At 38.6% G+C, this 25,406-nt stretch overlaps 1 protein-coding gene across 32 annotated transcripts in view; it reads right to left on the bottom strand.

Annotated features, from left to right (window-relative positions):
- Window positions 1-224: 224 nt before the first annotated feature.
- The window catches only part of TRIM2 (tripartite motif containing 2), an 82,691-nt gene continuing 57,509 nt past the window's right edge, over window positions 225-25,406 (bottom strand). For 18 of the 32 annotated variants that reach the window (XM_032444157.2, XM_032444167.2, XM_032444160.2 and 15 more), the window contains 6 exons: window positions 16,668-16,771; window positions 15,599-15,766; window positions 9,713-9,893; window positions 8,512-8,582; window positions 5,633-5,773; window positions 225-4,675 (listed from right to left, as the gene is read on the bottom strand). In XM_032444157.2, the coding sequence (XP_032300048.1) occupies window positions 4,523-4,675; window positions 5,633-5,773; window positions 8,512-8,582; window positions 9,713-9,893; window positions 15,599-15,766; window positions 16,668-16,771 (818 nt within the window). In that variant the 3' untranslated portion in view covers window positions 225-4,522. The remainder of the gene's footprint in view (window positions 4,676-5,632; window positions 5,774-8,511; window positions 8,583-9,712; window positions 9,894-15,598; window positions 15,767-16,667; window positions 16,772-25,406) is intronic. The other 14 variants (XM_085544785.1, XM_085544792.1, XM_085544787.1 and 11 more) reach the window with 1 other exon arrangement.

Here is a 25,406-nt window from a genome sequence, read left to right as displayed (position 1 = left end):
CAGGGATGTTGTGGATGCCCCATCCATTGAGGTGTTCAAGGCCAGGTTGGATGGGGCCCTGGGCAACCTGATCTAGTAAATCTGGAAGTTTTGTGGCCCTGCCAGGCAGGGGGGTTGGAGCTTCATGATCCTTGAGGTCCCTTCCAACCCATGTCATTCTGTGATTCTGGAGATATTTTCAGGGACAGTGAGTACGAAACATGTGACAAATAAATTCTCAACAATAACAGAGGAAACAAGCTTTATTTTTATTATTTGAAACTTTTGTGCGTGGTAAAGGTACATATTTGACTGATTTTCCTACATTTCCAAGACAGAGTACTTTTTATCATCGGCTAAAGCATTAAGAATGCCGTGGCACACAGGAAGCTAAAACTACACACGCACACACACACACAAACACTTTGATGTGCATCTTTCATACTTGATGTTAAGGAGTAAAGTTTGTATTTAGCCTCGCAGGGATTGAAAAAGAAAGTAAAAACAATGAAACAAAAACAAGTGAGAATAGTATTCCATCATAAGTTTCAAGAGAGTGCGAGACTTACATGTACACAAAACATACGAAACTGACTTAAAAAGGTGGAATGTACAAAAAGCTTTTAAAAAACAAAGAGGAAAGATAGAATCTTGGAACCGGAAAGCTGCAGCGTATCAACTGATAGAGATTTCTAACGTGGGGATACTGCCATATACGCTGTGCAGCTTAGGGAACATTCCCATGTCATAAAGCCAAAGCAAAAAGTGTCAGGGTTAAGGCCGTGTTGCTCACAGACATCAACCAAAGTTCTGTACATTCATCAGAAAGAACGCAACCAGTGAGGAACCTTCCTACCCTGTAGCACAAATACCCTTCTCATACTCTTCACCAGCAGTCCAAAACAATCACTGCTCACAGTTCTTCAAGAAAATTGTCAATGTACATCATGATTACGTAACTAGCTGTCACCCACAGCTGGAAGTCATTTCTTCATAACAAACACAACATATTGGGCACTTAGAGTCCTCATTATGGCAACACTAGATCCTTAACTGTAAAAAATATCGATGTAAAATTGAAAACCTTCTAGCTTTTATAGAACCAAAAGAGCATTTACTAATACATAACTCTCCATCTACATTAGACAAATGCTTTGCCTCAAGCCATTTTCCTTTTCTTACACAGCTACTCTGCTGCTGTTTTAACCAATGTAAAAATCCCCTATATGTAGTGGATTTATGTGAACATATTCCCTTATTCTAGTCACAACATAATGAAAATACAGTCAGCTAGTTTGTCCTAAAATACTCAAACATAAGAACCGATAACCTTTTGAGATTACTTTTGAGTTGAAGATTAGTTAAATGAAGCATGTACTTTTGTCATTCAAGCCCCACCATTAGTCACTTAGCATTCAAGGGAAGTTGAGGGAACGTTTCTGGTTATATCTGAAATCTGGCAGCAGAATGCCTATAAAGCCTTAAATAAAGGCTAACAACTCAGTAAATCAAGTTGTGTAATTTTGATGTTCACTGAAATGAATGAGAAAAGAATCTGCTAGGGTTTTTTTGTTTGTTTGTTTGTTGTTTTTTTTAGAACAGAATGTCTGCTTTGGTTGTTCTTTGTAGCATTGGTAAGCCAAGCATTTTAGCTGAGCTGACTTCATAAGCACGCTGCCAAAGTAATGTGTTTCTCAGTTCCTGTGCCAGGAAGATAAGGTCAACCTTTGGAAACAAAATACCCCATGCCACAAATTGGCAGCATTTGCTATCTATCAGAAGGAAATCCAAATGAGTTTCATTTTTTCAGGTGCCTTCAGGGTTGCTCCAGTGATGTCTGAAGCCTCAATAAGATGGAAAACCCAAAAGACTATGCAATCTTAAGAAAACATCCATGCCACCCCTAATATCTGTTAGCAAGGGAGTTGCGTGCAGAATTCCATGTTTCATATGGATATGTAATGGGTTGACAGAGGTTACATAAAATTCTGATGAACAAAACTGAGCTGAATGAACAGAAAATGATTTGCAGAAAAATGGATTAATATAGTCATATAGTCTGAAGTGTATGCTTTGATATATAGGTTAGGGTCTGATTTCTGCCATTCTCAGAATACCTGACAGTGGAGCATTTGGCAACATTTCTTCAGTGAAAACCATGCAGGTTTAGTAAAATGTTACCACAAAAATTCAATTTTTGAACTAAATCTTGTTAGTATTATAACAATATATAACTGACAGTGACAGTACGCTTCTCATTTACTTTCTGTCTCAGAGAACCAGTGCAACCTCTTTTCTTTGTTAAAAAATGCATTTTAAAAGCTACATATGTTTGTTCATTGATAAATTTGCCACTGAAAGGCATTCCAATGCTAGAAATCATCAGGTTGTTTATAAGGACACTTAGAATAGAATTAATTGATCATCATGCGATTTAATTTACAACTTCATTAAATTTTGACAGAACAGCTTACTGTATAATATCTGAGGTTACTCATCTTCAGCATTTTAGGACAAACTCAGTTCAAGCAAAGGTTATTGGTTTTCTTTTGGTAAGAACAAACTTCATTTTTAACATTTCAATAATGTTACCACCAGTTCCTCATCTGCATTACATGTAAGTTCAAATCTCAAGCCTTACACACAAAATATTTATTCCAAGGAAATAAGAAAAGGGATCTTTGCATAAGAGTTTGTAAATTGGGAAGAAAAATGAGAAGAAGAAAGAGTGATTAAAAAGAGTGGACAAACACGACATTTATGAATTTAGGGGTCTGCATTTTTACAAGTCAAATACATTTTTACAAAAGAAAAAAACCCTTTTTTTTCCCCTTAAATTTGTTGAAACAATCTTAACCTTTTGAGAAATAAGTCAAATATCTGTAACAAGTAATTTAACAAAGTTTTTTTTTCATTTTTGAAAATATGCTTAAAACACTCCCTTGTTACTGAGTCAATGCCCTTTTGTTTAAAGGTATTAAAAATTAGAAAAGAAACACACTACTTTCCAAATGATTTTAGGCATTGGCAGCACACTTACCAGCTCCTCAAACAAGGTTTTTGAGTGAGCACTGCTCTATCTATATTAGGCTATGACAGCAACTCATCTTTTGACCACTGGATTTTAAGTATGAAGTCAATGCAACTTTAAAAAAGACAAGTAAACACTTAAAAATAACATTACAAACAGAACCAAGTCATGTGATTGTAAGCACTTCTCATTAAATTAATAACTCAGTAAAGAACACGGTAAAGGGATCCGGCAGGAAGGAAAAGGGACATTTTTCAGAGTACTACCATTGTCAAATGGCATACGTGTGTTCCAGTTTGCGGAAATAACCTACATTTACTTTTTAAAAGTTTTGTGTCAGTCAAACATACATACATACAAATCAGAATAAATCTCACAGTCCTTATTTTATCCTCTAACAAAATTCCCTTCGATGAAGACTTCAGGAATTGGTTCAAATTCATTCTTACTTGTAATGTATTTTTTTCTCATGTATAAAGAAATAGCTTTGGTAACCCTCGGCTTTCCTATACAACCTCTGTTTACCACAGTTCCTTTGGTTGTATAATGTAGGTCCTCCATAGGGGTACCTCTCTGGCTTTCTGTCCTGTGTGATGCTGCATTTTCTTATTTGTTAATACACTGAGTTGCCTTAAGGAGATGTGGCAATGAACATATACAAAAGAGTGGCACACATGAGGTTAATTGAGTTGACACTGCAATAACCCTGATCCCAATTAACTAGTTTGGTGTCAGAAGGTCTGTTGTTGTGGGGAAATTCAGCTCTCACTAACGTATCACTACAGTTAAGCTTTTCCAGAGCTATAGAAACATCAGGCTTCTGCAAAGTCCTTCCAGCATACTGAGCAAGAGAAATAGTGAACAACAGGTACATGAAAAGAATCCTTCATTAATCCCACATGAGTAGGAAATTTGCATTGATTCTCAGAGTGCTAAATGTTGAGATGAGTTAGATCTGACAGTTTGAACTAGATCAATTTTGTGTGACTTAACTTCATATTAAAAGGACCTACTTGATACAGATAGTAAGACTTAAGAATGTTAAAAGTGTAATACCTACCATGAAAATGAGATCTAGAAGATTTCTAGGATCACCTTTGGGTGAAATAATGCATAACAATGACACTTCTTCAAATTTGGAAGCTCTGAATAGGAGCCACCCTTCACAGTCTTCAAAAAGCTTTGGGGATTTCCCCCCAAATTTTTCTCATTTTTGTCTAACTAGTTAATTGCAGTTCCATAAGTTGCAGTTTTTGTTTAATATCACGTTGTCTTTATGAATTCAGTTACAGAGGATTCCGTGTATTAACCCTTACAACAAAAAGTTCAGTGAGGAACGTAAGAGGTGCAATTTCTATGTAAACAAGGTTAAGTTTGGAAATTAACATAAGAAGTTCATAATAGACTCTTTCGTTGTTAAAAATGAACTCAAAGTAGGAGATATCCTGCCTTGGATCTCTGGGACCAGTCTTTGCTTAAAGGTGGAAAATTATCCAGCTCCAGAGCTCATTGTTACTGTAAGTATCGATAGACCTTGAAGCAATGATTTCCAGAGTCTGCAACTACAACGTGGCCATCTGAAGTAAGGGCCAGACCTTGGGGGCCATAGAGTGGGTCAGCAGAGGTGTTAATGTAGGATAAAAACGATCCACTTCCATCAAAAACCTTTAGAGATGAGAAAGAACATAAGAAATGTTATGAATAAAAATAATCTAGTAGATGAATGTCTACTTTCAGTTATACAGTTATTTCTGAAACCACTGACATACAATACAGCAAACACAGACAGAATCTCATCTGTTATTCTCATAACAGGCAAGTTTTATACAAATATATTTTCTTACGAAAAAGACCAAATCAAGGCTACCATGGTCTTTGGCACGAATTTGATGTTCAATGAGGTAAAAAAAATAACTAGCTAAAGTAAATCAAACTCAATTGGGAACGTGACCAACACCTTGTTTTTCTAACAAATTTTACTGTTGTGGCTAGAACTACTCTTAAGTTCCCACTCAGAGGGAAACCAGTTTGCACTGTTGTCAGTGCTTCCTGAGACCAATGATGAGCAGCTCCCTCATTTTTATACTCAGTGAAACTAATGCATACACTTAGTTATTTACTAGTTATTTACTAGTAAGAAAGGACTGTGATCAGCACTCAAAAGATAAAAAGAGCACAAATCTCAATATAAAAGCAGAATATTTTTGCAACATTCAAAAAAGATGCTAAAAATCTGCCTCAAGGGCTGTACAGTTCACTTGCTATTTAGTATTTTCCACTATGTTGACAATTTTCTATTATGGCGATTATTATAAATTACTGTCATCTCAGTAAAGCCTTGTAAGTCTCCTAAGTCATCAAATAGCTTTTAGGAAGCTACTTGGATACATGAATCTTGACCACAATAACTCTTAGACTTGCCAGCACTTACACGGGAAAGACTGCAGCCTGACACCACCACTTTAGAAGTGAACAGAACAGCAATGAGGTATACAAAAGGCTACACATCACTTCTAATGCAGCTATCCTGCTTCTTGGGAAGCCTGAACGCATTACTGATCAACCAGTTATCGATCCATTACTTTTCCTAATCAAGCACCTTTGAAATACACAAATCTCTACCTGTATTCGGCTATTTCCCCAATCTGCTACAATGATATTTCCATTAGAGTCTACAGCAACACCAGTTGGTGCATTGAATTGTCCATTTCCTTCCCCGTTCGATCCAAACTTCAGTATGAATTCTCCCTCCTGGTTAAATACCTGTAAGGGTTAAAACCAAAACTTGACAATGGCATCACATTAAATATTACTAATTCTATTACTACTAGTAATCGATACTACCTATTAACAAACCTGATCTTCCCCCACATCCAGCATTATTTCCCCTTCTCTATTCCCCTCGCTGTCCTTTCTCAGCATGGACATTTATAGTTCTCGTTTTTACCCTTCTTGTTTAAGAAATACTCAGAAGAATTATATATTTATGTAAGGCAAACATATTTATAAAGGCAAAAATGATTGTAGCAAGGGTCATTTTTAGTTCTGCATTTTCAAATAGCTGGTAAGTTTCCATTTCAGTGTGTTTGCATGACTGAAATTTAATGAAAATTTGAGTTGTGGATATGGGTGAAATCAGACAATGAAAAACGAATAAAGAGCTCGCTATCAATACTAGCACCAGCCTACATCTTAAAAGCCAGTTCAGCAAAATTAGCGGCATTTCTATAATTTAAAAAGCAAAATATTTGTAAAGTCTGAAAAAGAGATAAGTGCAAATACTGATCTCCAATCTTGTATCTTCCCTACAGTAAAGGCCTCAGAATGAAGATGGGAGGAAAAGTGCCTGTCTTTCCCTCCTGCTTCTCTACACCATGCAGCGCTTAGGTCCCAGGACCCCCTCCACAGCTTGTGTGTCCTGTGCTAAGAGCAAAACGCTAATAGGACACTGGCAGTGAGCCCTGACAGAATAGATACACTGTTCTTTGACTTTCATAACCTAACAAGTACTAAGAATCACAGGACACGCTGCCCTCTGTACAGACAGCTCAGCAACTGTATTACCTGCATTGGCAAATTAACAGTTTTAGACAGCAGAAAGATGGAACAGATCAATGGCAATTCTGCCAGCAACCTCGATGCACCAACAGGACTAAGTGAGACACTAGATGTTTCATTTGCGTGGCTTCATAACCATCTGTCCTGGGCCCAGACCCACCTCTGCCACAATGTCCAAGTGTTCTTAAGGGACCAGCTGTGGCCTAAGCATATACAAATATAATGACCTGACAAGTGCTAAGAAGGTGAGAAGGGTAAGAAAATCATCCAATGATCAGTGACAGAAGGACAGGAGCCAATATGGAGTAGGATTTTCTGCAGAAGATGCCTGAAGTGAGGAAAACGCTTGAAGGTTAATGGCAGAAGGAACAGAATGTTTTGCAGAAAGAAGATGTGTAACTCAAGAGACTGGTTACAGGAAGAAGTTGAGAGCCCTAAGAGTGAAAATTATTTAGATATAACTGTATTTACTATTTGAAACAAAGTTTACTCTTTCCCTTATTATCTAACCGAAAAGAACTGCATCGCCTATTTTATACATAACTCTCCAAAGTGTCAACAGTTATCTGCACAGATTTACAGAATGCTACAAAAATAAGAATCTTTTTCAGCTAGTACCAAATTGCAACAAATAACGTTTTTATTCCATTGAGTCACACCAGACACAGACAGGATGCTCTGTTCTCATTAGCAATATAATTCATTTCATTTGCTAAGATGCCACGGTTCTTACATCTCTTCATTTGCTTTTGTTCCTTGTAGCTGGCCCTTGTTAACTCTCTCCAGGCATTCTTGTTATTGCAATAAGCTTTGCTGCTGGAGAGGTAATTTATGGAGACATAAACCTGCTGCTAAACTACCTAAATAGTCTGCTTCAGGGCTCCTACAGCAGCCTTGGTCTTTCTGTAGTAGTCAAAAACACGAGTCGCCATTTCCTCTCTAATTCCAAAAGCACAACAAAACAAGGTTCCTACTCAGAAGCTGGATGGTACAGCACCACTGAGGTCTTTGGATTTTTTACACTCACCAGTATGCAGACAGAAATGTCATGTTTCAGGTAAATACATAAGATATATCATTTAAGTTACAAACATTGGTTAACTGAGCCAAGGGTAAATCTGTGTGCTTAATTCAATTAGGTGAAAATCTGCTGTTCCTGTGGTACTGCATGGTGAGGGAATGAAAAGGAGAATTGAAAAGGCTGAAAGGGAGTGGCATGGCCTGAAAGCAAACGGGTAACTAGTTTCTGAAACAGCCTGCAATTCCTTAACTCATGTTTTCCAGCACATGACATTTCAACATACATCCTTGCTCTAGTTTATTACTGGGACAAACAAATCTTCCACCTATCTTACCACAGCTATTTAATAGGCCACAAGTCAGGATTTCCCACTGATCTAATGGCCAGTGGACAGTTCTGCCCTGTGCAAGATATACTAGATGAAAAATCTTTTGTCTTAATGTTTGTCTTAAATGTTTATCTTACACAGTTAAGACTATCAGGTCATAAAATGATCCAGTAATAATAAAGCTTGTAACTACAGCATAATGTCTGTCAAGTATCTTCACTTTGCAGTTTTCAGAAAGATTCAACTAGAATCGTGGGAAGATTTTAATGGGAAATTCAAAAGAAGTTATCAGTTATCTAAAATATCAAAAGACTGATAAGTAACAGATTTTTTCAGACAGCTAATTAAAAATAACTAAGGTGATATTATTTATCTCAGGCATAACATATGTATATTTAAGCAATGGAACTATAGAATGTAATATTGAAACCAAAAGCAACTGATTACAACTCTATTAAACACAGTGCATGCAAAGATCTATGACTCTTTTAATTCAGCCTCACACTTAAAAAGAATGGTCTCTATGTTTTTAACAATATTTTCCCCAGGAAATAAAAATAAAAAGCATCCCAAATTGCTATTAACTGACAGTACCTTGACAGAATGGTTATGAAAATCTGTAACGATGATTTCATTGTTGCTGTTTACAGCTGCAAAATGAGGACCTGCAATACAGATGAAGAAAGAATCACAATAAAATTAGCAGTGACACTAAATGGTAACTCCACTGCTTGACTTCTATCAAAAAGGGACAATCAATTTCAAACCACTCTTCATTTCATTTCCTGTTTTTAAAAGTTCAGCATGCCTTTTTGTAAATAAAATTTTCCAACCATTTGACAGCTAGTGTTATCAATAAGCACTGTTCATTCCTTTTATACACAGGTGACTATGTTGATTAGCAAGAGAGAATGTGTAGTGCTTTGAAATAAAGTTGTGTATATAATGAAAATAGTCCCCAAAAAGTAAAGCCTAAATAGAATCTTCTATGCTTTATTTTATCACTTCTTACAAACATTCAAGCAAACAAGCTTAGGATAAATGCAAAAGTTATTTAGAAAATATTGTTAGGGAAAAAAAGTGCCTTTTTGTTCTGTGTGTTGAACTGTGTACACAAACATGAGCAAGAAACAAACCTGAAAGCAGAAAAGCACCTGAATAAAAATATTTGGTGCCATTTTAAGTTAAGGAAATGAAAAACTTGATTTCAATTTTCACAGATCATCAGTACAGAGTATAAACAGGATGAAGACCTTTACACTGAAAACATTCAAATAAGGACAATTCACCTGTCCCATGTAGCCTACACACAGTTGAATTTATAAGTGGCAGCTTCCTCAGACTGGCATTTGCATATCTGAGTCTTTCTGATCTCAGTCTTAACACTGTCCCATTATGTCCATTCTCTAATGGGAAGATACTACATGGGGCAAGAGTTAATGTGTATTTGATCACAGGAGACACAAAGCATGATGTTTGGAGTTGATCATAATTAACAGCTTAGTGTGGGCCTTTACAAAATGCTAGTTAAGGTCTGTCTTCCTTGAATCATTGATCTGAAATGCTTCCAGCCACAGAGAGGTAGATAAAACAAGTTAGTTACACCTACATTTGCAGAACATAGGTTGTGGACTTCTTGGCCAATTAAACAAATGGTGAAGCAAAGACAAGCTGTATGTTTAGTAGAACTTTCCACTCTCAGGAAGGAAAATGAGTAGGGTATAGCATGTTCAACATGCTCAGACATCATGCAAATGTGAGCAGAAGAGGCAAGCAGAGGGGATTTACATATTACCATCAAGTGTACCTGCAAACTGCTTGTCACCATTCCCTCGGCTACCGAACCTTGTGACTATTTTCCCATTTGGCTGAAAGATGAACACACAGCATGCTTTATTATCCACTACAATGATGTGTCCATTACGATCCACAGAAATGCCTTTTGGGCCCATGAGTTTTCCAGATCCAATTTTAGCCTAAAACAGAAGACATGGAACAGAAAAACACATTAGTGTGATAGAATAAGAACATTTCAAAGCTGTCCTGCATTACAGGCATAGAGTAGCACAAAAAGAAATTTTTGTCATCAAAAGATTGCCGGGGGAAGTGATTGCTTTATCAGCTCATATCACGTACTTTTTCATTTCATCTTCAGCTGAAAAGAAAGACTGTTCTCTGTATGTCCTTTCTAGAGTGGAAAATTTGCCACCCCATCAACTGAATCTAAACATACAACAATATGGATCCAAACAAATGGCTATGTAGTCAATGCTAGCATACTGATAGGGTAGGTAGGCATGCAAAGAAGACCTCTTGTCCCCTTTCACTCACTACACTAGGAAAATGGGCTTATAAGAGACATGAATCACAGAAATCAATACATTATAAGAAGTCTTGCAGTTATTACTATGCTGGGTGTGGTATAAATGTGCAGGATGGAGATGGAAGATTATTTTCCTCAGCCTGCAGATGGCATCTGACTGAAAAGCTGTAGCTATAGTAGAACTGGTGAACATTAGGTGCCTCTTCTGAGCACAGGAAAAAGTCAAAAGAAGCCACAGCAGAGAAGCATACAGTGGGTGCAGCTTAAGTGATGGACAAATTTGGAAACAATTACCCAGTTGGCTCCAAAAGTCAGGTCTTCTGTGAGCTTTTAATGGTTCTGGACAGACAGTCCACTGAACACCCTGAGTTGTAACTATAGATCCCAGAACTTCCAGATCCTGCAGTAATTTGTCAGAGATGCCCTACAAACTTGCATCCATCTCTTTGGTGGATGATATAATTTTCTGTTTCCAATTGAATTTTAATTAAACAGACAATAAAGTATTCATCTTCTTTAAGAAAATACCACTTTTCACTGCACTGCCTATACGGAGTAAGACACATCAATGCTTTCTCTGCCTCTCTCCTTTACCTAATGCAAGTAGTGAGGAATTTTCCCCTCTGTTCAGCACTGGTGAGGTCACACTTGCTGTATTCTGCTTCAAAGATGAGAGAGTCAGGCTCTTTTTAGTGGTTCCCAGTGTCAGGGGGCAAGAAACGATGGGCACCAACTGGAACATATGGTTCCCTCTGAATGTCAGGCTGCACGTCTGTGCTGTATAGATGTTGGAGTCCTGGCACAGGTTGCCCAGAGAGGCTGTTGGCTGTGGAGTCTCCCAGAGCTGGAGCAGGGCCTGATGAACCCAGTGGGCCTTTCCATCCTTAAGTAGTCTATGTGAGCAGCTAAAGTTGCGTTAGTCACTGACTATCAAGGCAGGACAGATTACACAACATGGTAAAGATCCATTACATAACTCATTTTGTTCAGTTTCCAAATGTTTTTAAAGCAAACAACCACATGAATATCTAAAGGAGCTCAACTATCCTTAAGAAACCCTATGCTCCTATTCCATAGAACATTCTCACGGGTGGGGTTGATAAAAGCAGGAGCCAGGAGATAACCTGAGGCTGTGTAGTATGAAGTCAACAGCATTATTACACAGACTCTTTCAGTCTCAAAGAAAACTCCAGGGAGTAAATCTTGCAACTTCAAGACTATGCATAGCCAAAGTGAAACAATCGTATGTCTGTTTTATGTGCAGATACATATGCTCTCTTGAGCAACTTAACTCAATATTTTGACAATGAACACCTAATTAAATCACACTAAAACAACCCCAGGAAGAAATCTATTAAAGATGACTTGGTGATCACCAAGGGAAACATATAAGCAAATCTACAAAATGCATTCAGGTTTGCATAACAAGAAACAGCTACAACATAAATCAAATGCAAATCAGTAGATTCATTTCCTTTGGAGTGATTAAATAACATGTTCCCTTCTTTCCTCTGGGATGCCTGAATGTTTGTCTGCCTGTGCACCAACTCCTTGCCAGGATTACCAGCAATCCTTCCAGGATTCCTAGGGAAAAATGACTCAGGCTCATGAGTATAGTGTCCTTCTGATCATATAAACATATATGAGGAAGAAAAAAAGTGAATAAATCACATACTGAATTAATGGACACTCAGCAATGAGAAGAGTAATAAAAATTATTAGTCCTGGGACAGTATTCACAATGTAATTTGCAGTAAGCAATAAATTATGCCCAGCTAGGGTCTGAAGAATCTCTGATTCCAGTTTAGATGACACATCACTGGCTCTGGCTGAACATATGCTTTGTGTATTTTTATTTCAGCTTTCTTAGAATTGTAGGTTTGATTATTTAAAACAGAGCATTATGAAACCCAGTCACTGCTGTTAAATATATGAATGGAAGTATTTCAGACTTTTCTGCCATCAGAAATGAATAAAGTAAAATGAACGATCTGAATCTTTAATACAAATAATTGAATTCAGTCAAGGACATTTTGTTCCATGTTTTATAGGCTTTTATGAATTCAGATTGGTTTTCAAATATATGTCTATAAGACCACACTATTAGAATGGAAAATATTCTCTTGAGCGATATTCCTAGAGTCTTTATTTTAAAAAAAGATAAGACAAATTATACAGACTTCTTCCCCTGTAATAGCAGGTGTGTTAGGGCTTTCAGTTCAACTCCACCAATCTTGTTGCTGTCAGAAAGGTTCACAATTGTCAGAAACTAATTTACATACTTGAAATATATCTTCTTTCCCCATTCTGTAACTTCCCTAAGATGGAGATAAATCCATCATCAGGCATTGTGGTGTCACATGATAAATGGGTTTATCATTTGTATGATTGTCTTAATTTAATTGTGACCATTTATCACACTCCACACAGAACTATTTCTATGTAAACATGCAGGCAGCTTCAAGCAGCTCCTTTCTTAATCCCTTTAATAGGACAAGAAAATAAAACTCTGATAGATAAAATATTTTCTTCCATCCTTTCCCAGCCATCATAATATAATGTCTTAACCCAATTTACAACTCAGTTTGGCTAACAACATGCAGTCTAAGTTGTTTTCTTCTCGGTGGATCACAATTTGTTCCTGTGTCTCTTGTCTCCACTTCCTTCACTAGGTCTGAACACCACTGGTACAGAGGCTGATACTGCTGTTTCACTTCTCTTTTTCGCCTAGCAATTAATACATCTTCCCTTGATTTGAAAGTAATTTACCTGAAGCCAGTACTGTTGTCTAGCTTTTACAGATGAGGAAAATAAAGCACTGGGAAATTAAATGACATCTCAGTAGTCACATGTCAGACTCATTACATAAACCAGAAGGAGAACAGCCAGTTCTAAGACCCTGTATGATGCTTCATTGTGCAGACAATACTGCAGCCTTTCATTTTAAGAGACTTACTTATGTTTTGGTGCAACTTTAGCTTAGGATTTGCCAAGCTCGCATTATGCCAGCTTCATAGCTTTGAGAAAACAGAGCTCTGCCTCCGTTGCTACCAGCAACTGAGGAAGGTGACACTTCTCTGCTTGGCAGAGGCTGCTGGGATGAGTCAGCCCAGTTCTGTTATTAGGGAGATGCCTGGGCTTGGCTCCAGGAGAAATTTGCTTTCTGGCTCACATGAGTATTAAAAAGCTGTGAAGCTAAAGTAGAGTAAATGAAGAAGGAAGGAGGCAACAACTAAAATACTTAGAATAAGTTCAAAAAAAGACCCCTGATAATGCTTAGTTAACAACTAGCAGACTATCAATATCTCAAATGATATACGATCTCTTGCAGGTGCTATCCTCTGAAGTGAAACACTGTTATTCCTGTGTATCTGTGCATTCTCACAAGCGTTGCCTAGTTTAATCAGACAGAGCCCTTGTACGTTGCTTTTTTCCTAGATTTCCACAGGCTAGACTTGTTACATATGTCCTGTGCTTCAACCTTTCTTCCAGGTAAAAGACCTGTCTACAAATATTCTTGTATTCTTTCCAATGAATACTATCTGCTGCACTAAATCTAAGAGTAGTATTTTCTATCGTTAATGTTTCGTCTCTTATTTAACCAGTCTAGTCTCAAGAACTATTAAGTCCAGTGCATTACCCTGACAAACACAGCTGACTTTACACAGCTAGCGCAGTCTAACAAAAATAATATTAACTAAAACCAAAGCTGGGCTCCATGTCAGAGAAACTACATTAAATTTTGTTATTTACTTTTATTTTTTTTCCCAATACTTTGACTCCCAGTTGGACACAGGGAGCTGGCTTCCCCAAGAGACATGGCTGTTTCCTCCAGAGCTGACACAATCCACAATGGTGTCACATTTATATCCTGGCTGGAGAAGGAAGGAAAACAAGCCCTCCCTCCTCCATGTGCTGACCAAGGCAGTCCACATTAAATAGGTTAATAATTATTTACATCACACTTGGACTACTCAGAGTATTTGGATTCTTAAATAACTGCATCTTTCTTTGGTTTTGTTCTGGCGTCTTCAGCCAAAGCCAAGATTTTCCTATGTAGCCGTGCAATTTTAAAACTGCTCAACAAGAAAGATCATGTCATCTCTGCAAATCCAAATCATATCTATTATATTTTTTTTATTAGTTGTGTTACATCGTAGTATTGTTTTATTTTAGCTTTGAGTCTATGCAGCATCTGGATACTTCTAAAAGTGTACAAGTGTCTCTCAAACGGGAGACTCTGCAAGCAAAACTTGCTATTTGATACAGCATTTGTCACTTTGTGAAAACTAATAAAGGAAGGCCATCTGTTCATAGCCACATGAGTAGGTCAGGACCTGAGCCTTTTGTCATGAGGCTGCCAGAAAATGCTAAACAGGTGGTTTCTCTCCAAAACAGGTCTCTAGAACTATGTAATGATGGTAGAAATATCTCTGAAGGTGTTTTTTTTATCTTGCTGCAGTGATGCTAATCTCTGCTAGAGAGGGCTATGTCCAGCATTCATCACCCAGCTTGGTAGTATGCACTTAGACAACAGCATCAAATGGAGGTAACCTTTAATTCTCTCTGGAATTGTACCCACCTCCTAAACATGATAAATACTCCAGCTTTACAAGCATTGGCATAGAGCACTAGCTGTCGTTTCATTTTACTGCCATAAAAAGCATCCAGGCTCACATGAAAATAAGCACACACTACACAGAACTTATTTTCTGAAAACAAGTAATTCCTTTCCTGCCTTTTAGCTTTTCTACTGCACATCACCCTACATAAAATATTCCTTTCCATGCTATAACACCAGATTGACCTCTTGGCTTGCTTCTTCCTTGCATTCATTAACAACAGGACCATACATAAATTATGCCCTTAATTTATCAATATGTATGGAATAAATAGAGAACATCATAATCGGTCTGATGCCTTACATTTCCCTTCCATATGTCACTGAAGACTTCTCAAAAGTTTTTGTCCTGTGTGTATATATGTATACAGACACAGCTTTATATATAATCAAACTACTAATGGTATGAGCTTGTTTGCCTACTCCACCTCCTCTTGATTACGTGATTACTATTCTCAACTGCAAGCTGCAGAAAGGCAGACAAATACCTAGTGCTCAGGACTGCAGAATGGAACAAATGCTCTCTACTTGATATTACATTGGCAGTGTAGTTGAGGTGTCTTCCTATTTATTATAAAACATGTCTGTGTCATGCATTCACATGTCACAACAATGGAGTTTATACTAAGTAACAAACAAACAATGCTGTTTCTTGACACACACCAAAAATCCTTACAAAGGTACTTTGCTTTCCTTTGCAAGACAGAGAAATCTCAGGGGAGTTCATATGGCCATACCTTAAATTTTCCATCCGATGAGAATATGCTAACCCATTTGTTGTCATAATCTGCAATAATGATGTCACCACTGGGATGCACAGCCACTCCTGTTGGCCGCTGCAACTGGCCAGGAGACCTTCCTCTTATGCCAAAGCGACTTTTGAAGTGGCCATCATTGGAAAATATCTGTAACAGAAAACATTAGTTTTAAAACTAGGTCTGCATCATCTATGTTTTGGAGCTTACAATTTAGAATTCACTAATGAGAACTGTAGTCCAGAAGACAGTAATGTTTAGTACTTTTACAGTCCATATTTCAAAGCAATATGCCCCACTTAAGAAGGGACCTCCACCTGGACCCTGATTTCTTAATAAAGAAGTTCTAAGCACTTTTACTGCACTGTTTCTTGAATGATCTTGAAGTATTTTATAAACATCAGTTAATTATGTTTCACTATATCCCTCTTAGATAGTTGAAAGTGGTGTTATACCTGTATTAGAAATGAGGAAATCGAAGCACCGCCTTGGCCACAGTCAAAACCAAAGTATTTTAAAAATAAAAGATACGATAAAAGAGTATTTTAAAATGTAATAATTTGACTTATGAATAAGTACTTGGCCACTTCCTGACAGATGCCTCAGCTACTCAAAAATTAGTCCACTACTTGCATCCCCAAGACAATTAGACACTGAACTTCTGAAGGGACCACAAATTAGAAACTATGAGGCTACTGATGAATATTCAGATCTATCTCTTTGAAAAGGCTTGGTAATGAGTTCTTACTGCCTGTGGCTTTCTGGTTCTGACATAATCAAGAACAAGTCACACCACTGCCCTGTTCATTGTTACCACATGGGCAGCCTAAAAAGTAACAACAAATTGTTAATTGTAAAACAAATAAACAAACAAACCCAATCAACATGAATAAATGCATGACAGGCAGGAGAAAACATAGCTAGATTTTCACACAGGTTATAGAAGTTGAGAAATCATGGGTGTTGTGTTGTATATAATCTGAATACAAATCAGGCAACGGTATGAGGAAAAAATTCCAGACAAATACTTGACAGTGGCATAACCTCATACCTGTACACACTGGTTGTTGCTGTCTGCTATTAATATTTTTCCATTTGTAGATGCAGCTACACCTTGAAGATTTGTAAATTCCCCTTTGTTTCTTCCTTTGGTGCCTAAAATTGAACACAAAGCACATAAATCAGGCTAGGTAGTATATAAATAAGCTAGGAACTAAAAACCAGTACATCCATCCTTGATGTATGGATGCCTGTTTTCAAGAGTTCTTCTCACTGATACAGAATCATCTCAGTAACAGATAGCAGTTCTAAGTAGAAGAGATTGTTCTTACTCTTTATCATGTATGTCATTTAACCCCCAACAGAGGAATTATCTTGGCCTTCACGAAACAAAGCGCCTTCGCAATTTGCTTCTTGCTTGAGAAGTAAAATATTTACTTCACAAGCTCTGCACTTTTTTAAACATATGGATTTTTGTTCAGGTGAGAAGGCAATGAAAGAGGCAGTACTGAGGGCGCACACAGACACAAAGCCAAGAACCTGGACAGATGACAAATGTTTACTACAATTTCTAAATCTCTTCTGTGAAGTCAAGAAATTGAGGGTGAAAAATAAATGTATTAGTGATTGCTTTGGATGAGGCATTTTCAAGACAGGGAGGTTTGCCATTCAGTTTTCATTCAGTCTGCAAAAGTTCTCTTAGAAAATGATGATGAAAAGCTGTTTTTGAATGACTAGGTCTTGATGCCAGTGAAGACCAACATCTGGTAACCAAATCTTTCTGCAGAGACCTTTGATGGTTCTTACAAAGCAGTACATAAACACAGGTCTCATTTTTATTCAGGACAAATGCAACAGAGATGTATATAGAACCAAGGGGAATAGTGAGATAAGGACCTACAAAAAGTCAGGTGTTCACAAAAGTTCATTAAGTGCCCTTATTCCTTAGGTGTTTGTTCTGGGACAGTCTGAGGAGAGTCACAAAGTGAAATGATGTTTTTAAAGGTCAGCACTGAAGCGCCTGGTCCAAACTGCACCCGGAAGCACAGTAACAGTATTAAAATTCCTGCTGTGTTCATAAAGAAGGTTTGTGTACACAAGCCTGCAGTTATGATCTTGAACCACAAAGTTATTCACAATTAATGAATTAACAACAAGAAAAAAGAAAAAAAGAAAAGACTCTATAAGCAGTTCATTCTAATGCTGACACACAGAGCTATTCTTCCCCGGTTATGCATGTTTACAAGAATTCCCCATCTGTGCATCAGACATTAATTGTTTTCAATATATGTGATTCCAGCTGAAAAACTTGTACTTCATTTTAGTCAGTCCGAATATCCTGCAGTCCAACTATTAAAGCTGCTCTGACTGTGATCTCCAATATATGACATTTATTAGCTCTAATTTGTACTTAAATTTCATTAGGGATGCGCACGATCTGAAAAAATCTTCTATCTGATGTGGTGATGGGTGTGGGATGTATATTTCCGGTCACTGGCTAGAAACAACAATTAACTCCTCAGCACTTGGTGCTGAGAACTTTTCTTTGTTTCAAGACTTATTTTCCTGAACTCTGCACATGCTTCCCCCTTTCTCAGCAAAGCAAACACTTCTCAGTTTTGTAGCACAAGGAGAAACTACATGTTAAGCAAGTAGTGACTTACACATTAATTACGTTGCCCACACTTGAGCCACTTCTGTACGTTCTTTTATTGAGAAGTGCCTGAAGGATGCATGCAGTTATTTTTCTCTCCACCATATGCTAATAGTGACTTTCCTTTTAGTGTTTTAGCCAAAGGGAAGGGATGAAAAATGAGAAGCATTCCTTATACTGCTCAGAGAAAAGGAAAAACATTTGCATCTGGAACCAACTAGCACAACCATTTTGGAATATATGCTCTTTCTCCACAGCAAAATATTCATTTTTTAATGATAAGAGTGATCAGTATAAAGAGTTGCCCAGAGTTTTCTTCACTGGGACTTCATAAATATGCATCAAAGGAAAAATAAATAAATAATCACCCAGGAATACCATAATCACATTTCCCAGTAAGTTTTGGAACAGTACTTCATTAACAGTGTGCAGAAGAAAATCATTTCCATGCACAATACTCTTGTAAACAGAATTCTGCAGTTATTAAATGCATGACAGGTCCTAATCTGCATTCAGGCCTCTATACAGTCCCTTCCACAAGGGGACAAATTTCTCTGAAGAAAGCTGAAGTCAGTAAAACACAGCTGATGTCCTAAATGCAGGAAGAAATCAGGTAAGTTTGAACTTTCTGATTTGAATAATTCACTGTGCCAGTAGCCCATGTGAGAGGAAATCTTGTGGTAATGTATGTAAATACTCTGTAAAAGCAGGATCCTGCAACCATGCCTGTAATAACAAAGGATGACAGCTCCTCCCACTTAAGCAAAGATTCCCTCCTTATAAACACACCTACCTGAGAGAGACATTGGTATCTTTTACTGCAAGATACTTCTGCATTATCCTCTATTCTCTGGACAGTCACCCATCCCTCCTTAGCCTGGTGAGACATTTTTGTATGCACAGGGCTGGGAATAGAGGATGATTTGGAGACCTGTTTAGGATCTGGGGTGTTGCACAGCTCCCCAGGCAACCTGGAATTGAGATGAAAGCCTAAATCTTTTGTATCTGTCTTCACCCAATCTTCTCTCTCTCTTGTTCTGAGCTACTGTTTGGACACAATGGAAGAACAAAAGTCATTTTACTTCAACTTCTGCAGCATGTTGTATGGGATTGTGAAAGGAAGGTCTTCAAAAGGTCAGACCAAGCTGAGCAGTTAGGAAGCTGTAGAATAGTTCCTTTCATATTGTTTTTGTAAATATCTCTCTAAATAAACAATCAGATTAGGTTTATCCCTATCTAATTCCTCTGGGTATTATTCAGCTTACCCTGCACAAACCAATTAATTTAGCTTTAAAGATATGATTTAAACAAAAGAACAGCCATTTTTATCTCAAGACTATGCAGTACAACCAGAACACTTCATAGTTTCAGTCTTCTTGCACAGTACAGGCCTGACTGCATCTCATCATAGAATCAGAGAATCACAAGGTTGGAAAGGACCTACAAGATCATTTAGTCCAACTGTCCTCCCATTACTGCTGCTACCACAAGTCACTAAACCATATCTTGTAGCTCCTCATCCAGATGCCTCTTGAACACTGCCAGGGATGGCAACTCCACCACCTCCCTGGGCAGCCATTCTCAGCCCCAAGCCTATAGCACTGCATGGGGTTATTGTGGCCAAAGTGCAGGACCCAGCACTTGGCCTTGTTGAACCTCTTCCCATTCACCTCAGCCCAGTGATCCAGCTTATCTAGATCCCTCTGAAGGGCCTCCCTACACTCATGCAGATCGACACCACCTCCCAGCTTGGTGTCATCTGCAAACTTACTGAGGGTACACTCAGTTCCCTCATCTAGGTCATCAGTAAAGATATTAAACAAGATGGGCCCTAGCACTGACCCCTGGGGGACACCACTTGTAACAGGTCACAAGCTGGACTTAACTCCATTAATCAACCTGTTGGGCATGACCCTTTAGCAAGTTCCTTACCCAAAGAAGGGTATACCAGTTCAGGTCATGGGCAGCCAGTTTCCCTAAGAGAATACTGTGAGAGACAAGAGGCTTTGCTGAAGTCTACATAGACTGCATCAACAGCCTTTCCCTCATCTACCAGTTTGGTTACCCAGTAGTATAAGGAGATCAGGTTGGCCAAGGACGACCTGCCCTTCATGAACCTGTGCTGGCTGGGCCTGCTTCCCTCGACGCCATGCACATGCCGTGTGATCTCACCCAAGATGAGTTGCTCCATAACTTTCCCTGGAACTGAGGTCAGGCTGACAGGCCAGTAGTTCCCTGGATCCTCCTTGTGGCCCTTCCTGTAGATGGGAGTAACATTGGCAAACCTCCAGTCCCCTTGGACCTCTCCAGATAACCAAGAATGCTGATAAATGGCGGACTGTGGCTTGGCAATCACCCCTGCCAACTCCCTCAGCACCCTAGGATGGAGCCCATCCAGTCTCATGGACTTGTGAGAGTCTAGATGGAGGACGAGCTCTCTGACTGTCTCTACCTCAATCAGCAGGGGTGTATTCTGTGTAGCATCCCAGACTTCCAGATCAGGGTATAACTGATCTGCCTATTAAAGGCAGATGTAAAGAAGGCATTGAGGACCTCAGTCTTCTCCTTATCCTCAGTGATTGCATTCCCCACTGCATCAAGTAAAGGATGGAAATTTTCCCTGGTTCTTCTCTTACCATTGATATATTTGCAAAATGATTTCTTATTCTCATTTACTGCAGTAGCCAATCTGAGATCAAGTTGGGCTTTTGCCTTCCCAACTTCCTCCCTGCATACCTGTAGGGCAAATGAGGGCAATGATAGAGCCATTATTTGGAGAAATAGGCTCTATAGGAAAAGATATAAAAAGGAATTAACTCACCCCTTCTGGTAACAGTTTGGATAAAGGGCCAAGCTGAGGAATGTGACCCACACCTTTCCCCTGATCCTTATACACAGGCACTCAACTTTATCATTCCCAAGTCCAAGTTCTTCAACATCAAAACAGTCTTCAATATAAAGGACCACACCATCACCCTTCCTTCTTCATCTATTCTTTCTGAAGAGCTTGTAACCATCCATCACAGCACTTCAGTCATGGGAGTAATCCCACCATGTTTTGCTAACAGCAAAACATCAGTCATAGCCTGATGCACAATGGCTTCCAGTTCCTCCTGCTTGCTGCCCAAAAAGCATGTTGCTTTTCAATAAGAAAAAAAATTAAAAATCAAAAAATCAAAAATCACAGGAAACATTAAAAATTATATCATGCAACTAAGTTTGCTTTTTAAGTGCATCCATCTGGATGAACCTGTCAAACAATGTACTTTTTTTATATTCATAGTAACAGCAGCATTTTTGCTTTCTAAATTCTGCCAGTATGACTAATAATCTCCCTGCTTGCTAAACTAGGTTTACCAGCTTCCTAAAACAGAAGCAGCATACCACCCCTCTCAGCAGAAAGGAATTGCCTTCAAAGACAGAAAAATCCTGCAGAAAGATTGGAGATTAATGGGAGACCTGAGAGGATGCAGTACCAATAGCATATTGTTTAACTACCATTTTTTTTCCTACCTACACTAACAAATAATTCTTCTGGGTCTGTTCTGTGTGTTATACTGAAAAAAAGATAGAACTGAACAGTATGGAAAGATTAACATATAAGCTGCACAGACAGGTATGAAGGAGCTGTTTTCTTGTTTCCTGCTTTTGCCTTTTCTCAGAATGCCAACCAGCTACACTTACACATCCACAATTTTTCCAGTGCCCTTAGCCAGGGTGTAACGTGGCTTGGGCAGGACCTTGCTGGGAAAGTAAGGAAGGAACTAGAGAAATGGAAGGAGCAGATGCTGTTTCCTACAGAGTAGCTAGAATTTCTCTGGATCATGCATACAAGGGACTTAATTGCAGCTAGAAAAATTCACCCCTTTTTTCAAGATGGTTATGCACAGAATCTGTTTATGTTTTTGCAGTTGCTTAAAAAGTGCATATCCATAGACAGTCCTATCCCTTTCAGACAGGACAAACCACTACACAGTGTCAGCAAGAGGCCTTTAGAGGAAATTTAATAATAAATACGAGCCCTAGGAAATTTAAACACTTCCCTCAAACCTACTCACAACTCACCATTTATTATTTGTCGAATTTAAATCTAGCACCTCTTCTCCCCCTAAGTCTGCTTTGAATTTGCATACTTCATCAGGCATAAATACATGACAGCTATTATTACCCAGGCCTTGCTTGTGATTTCTCACATGGAGTAAATTCACAGTCAGCCTCATATTCACTTTCAGCACTGATAACAGCTCTGATGATGACATTCACATCTTAGTAAGGAAGCTGGCAGAAGGTACTGTTGAAGGTGCTATTTTTTCCCCTTAAAATTAGAGTGAGTTACGCTCATTAAATTTATCAGCTCAATTTAGATGCTCAGTTACATGGCTGAACAGACAACTAAGCATGCTCTAAGGAAAAGAAAAACTTAACTTTCCAGCAGAGAGCCAATCCTCCATCTGGCTGTGTCTCATGCCAATTCCAAGCATAAAGAAAGAGAAAACACAGTTGAAGTGGGAAACAGCACCACTACTGCTAAGTACTGTCAAAGAACCCAGTCATGAAAAGTGCCAGAAAAAGAGCTTCAAGGCATGGCAGAGGTAGAGTTCCAGATGGGGCCCCGGACAGAAGAATTAAGACACATGGATGGCTCTTAACTCTCCTTTGGAAAACATGGGAGAGATCTACCAGAGGAGGTAGAAGGGCTAATACCAAACATCTCTCACTTCTACTCAACATAGGTCTAAGGCACAAGAGCAGAGCAACAGAAGAGCCTTCCCTCTCGCTTCAATGCTTTCAACCCCTTGCAGTAGAAGCAAATACCATACGCAACAATTATTTTCCAGAAAACACAAACAAGTTCTGTTTTCATTTGCACAAGCTTACTACATGCCACAGAGACAGACAGATCTTTTTGCTTGTGAGTTGGATCTAGATGATTTGAAAGTCCCTTCCAATCCAAGCCATTCTATGATTCTGTGCTTTCATTATTGTACTAAGTTCAGCAGGCCGAAACATTTAAAACATGAGAATCACATGGACACACTCTTAAAGACTGTAAAACAAACAAAGGCAATGTCAGAGCCTTTACTTGAGAAATAGGAGCTACAGGAAAAGATATCACAAAGAAATTAGCTCACCCCTCCCAGTAACAGCTTGGAGAAAGGGACGAGCTGAAGAAGGTGATCCACCCCACTTCATACCATTGTGCCTTGGGAGAGAAGGGCAGGGGAAAAGGGAGACCCGTGCATGCTCAGATTGCATGGAAAGTATCGCAGAGACCAAAGAGGTGACTCCAGACCTCCTTTCCCCCTCCCCAAGGGCACCTACACACTCATGCAGCTCACTCATTGGTTCAGGCTGTGACCTTAGAATTCCACTACAAAGATCATGCCTGATTTTTGTTGAGGATGCAAATAATTGAGAGGAGGAAGCAAGAAATCCTCTGTTCTTTTAATTAATGCGTTACATGATTGTATGAATGTGTAGTCAATACCCTGACCTTAAAAATGTCTGAACAGAACCATACGCCATTTTAAATGCAATGAGTATAATGGAATTGGTAAATGATACAATGCCCAGTTCTCAACAAATAAAAACACTTATCTTCACTAATACTGTGTTAACACTATTTCTTAATATTCACACAAGAATGATCTTCTGCTGGGAGCTGATTGATTTACATCTGCATAAAAGCCCATATTTCAATGCAATACAATAGCATGCTCCATATACTCGCGTGCCATAGGAATATTACAGTATAATTCTCCAGCACAGCCATATGTATCTCCGGTGGCCCAAGTGCAAGCTTTATCTTGCATAGTTTTAAACAAAAATCCACATTTGGCCAGGGCTATCAGAGGAATTCAACAGTGGGATCCAAACAGATACACAGTTGTGCTGGAAAAGAGCAATAAACTTCATTTTGCATGACTTCATCAACAGATGGACCAAACCTCAAATTTCTTGAGTGATTAAAAACTGGAGCTAAACAAAATCTTAGATTCCTGAAGGCAACCTCTGCATAAATGTCAGAAGTTTTAACTTATTAATTACATATATTTTGGAAGAGTGTGAAGAAGCTAGAGCATTACAGCTGCAACTGCTTAGAGACTTCTTAGATGATGATGCATACATAATCCCACCAGGACATCTCTATATAGGATCATTCTGTGAAATGAGTAGCCAAGAACAAAGTGTGGAATGAGATTAAGCATTATTCCCAGTTCAGTTTTTCAGTAACATCTTAAATGTGGAAACTCCTGAGGGCTTTCCTCAAGCAAAAGCTGTGAGACATGCACAGCTGTAGCTCTTTTTCCCTCTGGATGATGGGAGGACACAGTGAGGAAGACAAGGAAAAGGAAGGAGAAAAAGCTCCAAAATAAAGCATACAGTCGTGATTGCGCCACAATGAAAAGGCACTACACTTTTCAGAAAATATTCAAGGCCGTATTAGAGTTCATGGTGTAGTAGAGAGAATCACTGAAACAGCAGCAACAACTAGAGCTATAGCACTATTTGGCAGTTAGGTTGGAAGCTACTCACTAGAAGCAAGGGATACAGAAGCAGAAATTAGAACCTGAAATCATGTCAGGCCATACTGAAAGCTTTATAATAAGAAGGCTAACAGTCTTAAAATTATGACAGGACTTCAAATCTGCTCATCCAACCTAGCATATGCTCTGCTTAGCATATGATGTGGCACAACCACTTCCAGAAGAGATCAAAGAAACATTTTCCTTCAGGCAGGGTTCAGGCATCATCCTGAGCTCTTGTTTAACCTTGTCTCAAAACAAGGTGCCCAGAAAAATCTAGGAAATATCTGTACATACTCTCTGTTGCTCTTAACCAGCACTAGCAGTGAAATCATATTTGGGAAAAGCCACAGATCCCTTTCCATTCCTGCAGAAGTCCAGAACTAATTACTCTGCCTCTGTGCAAGGGATTTTTTTTCTTTAACAACTCAGCAATACCTTTTGCAACCAGAACACCCTCCTGCTAGAGGCAAAGCAATGTTTGGGTATTAATTTAACAAAAGGCACCTACCAGCTTTGGACAACCAAAAGCAGTTATTGTTGAGAAGGCTCAGCTCAACTTCAGTGTGAATTATTCTACATCTTATTTCTAACTTTTGTCCCAGGAATG

This window comes from Coturnix japonica, chromosome 4 (genome assembly GCF_054131305.1).
Source record: "Coturnix japonica strain WE chromosome 4, WE-NBRP24, whole genome shotgun sequence".
NCBI lineage: Eukaryota > Metazoa > Chordata > Aves > Galliformes > Phasianidae > Coturnix > Coturnix japonica.
This window is presented reverse-complemented; position numbering and strand designations above follow the sequence as displayed.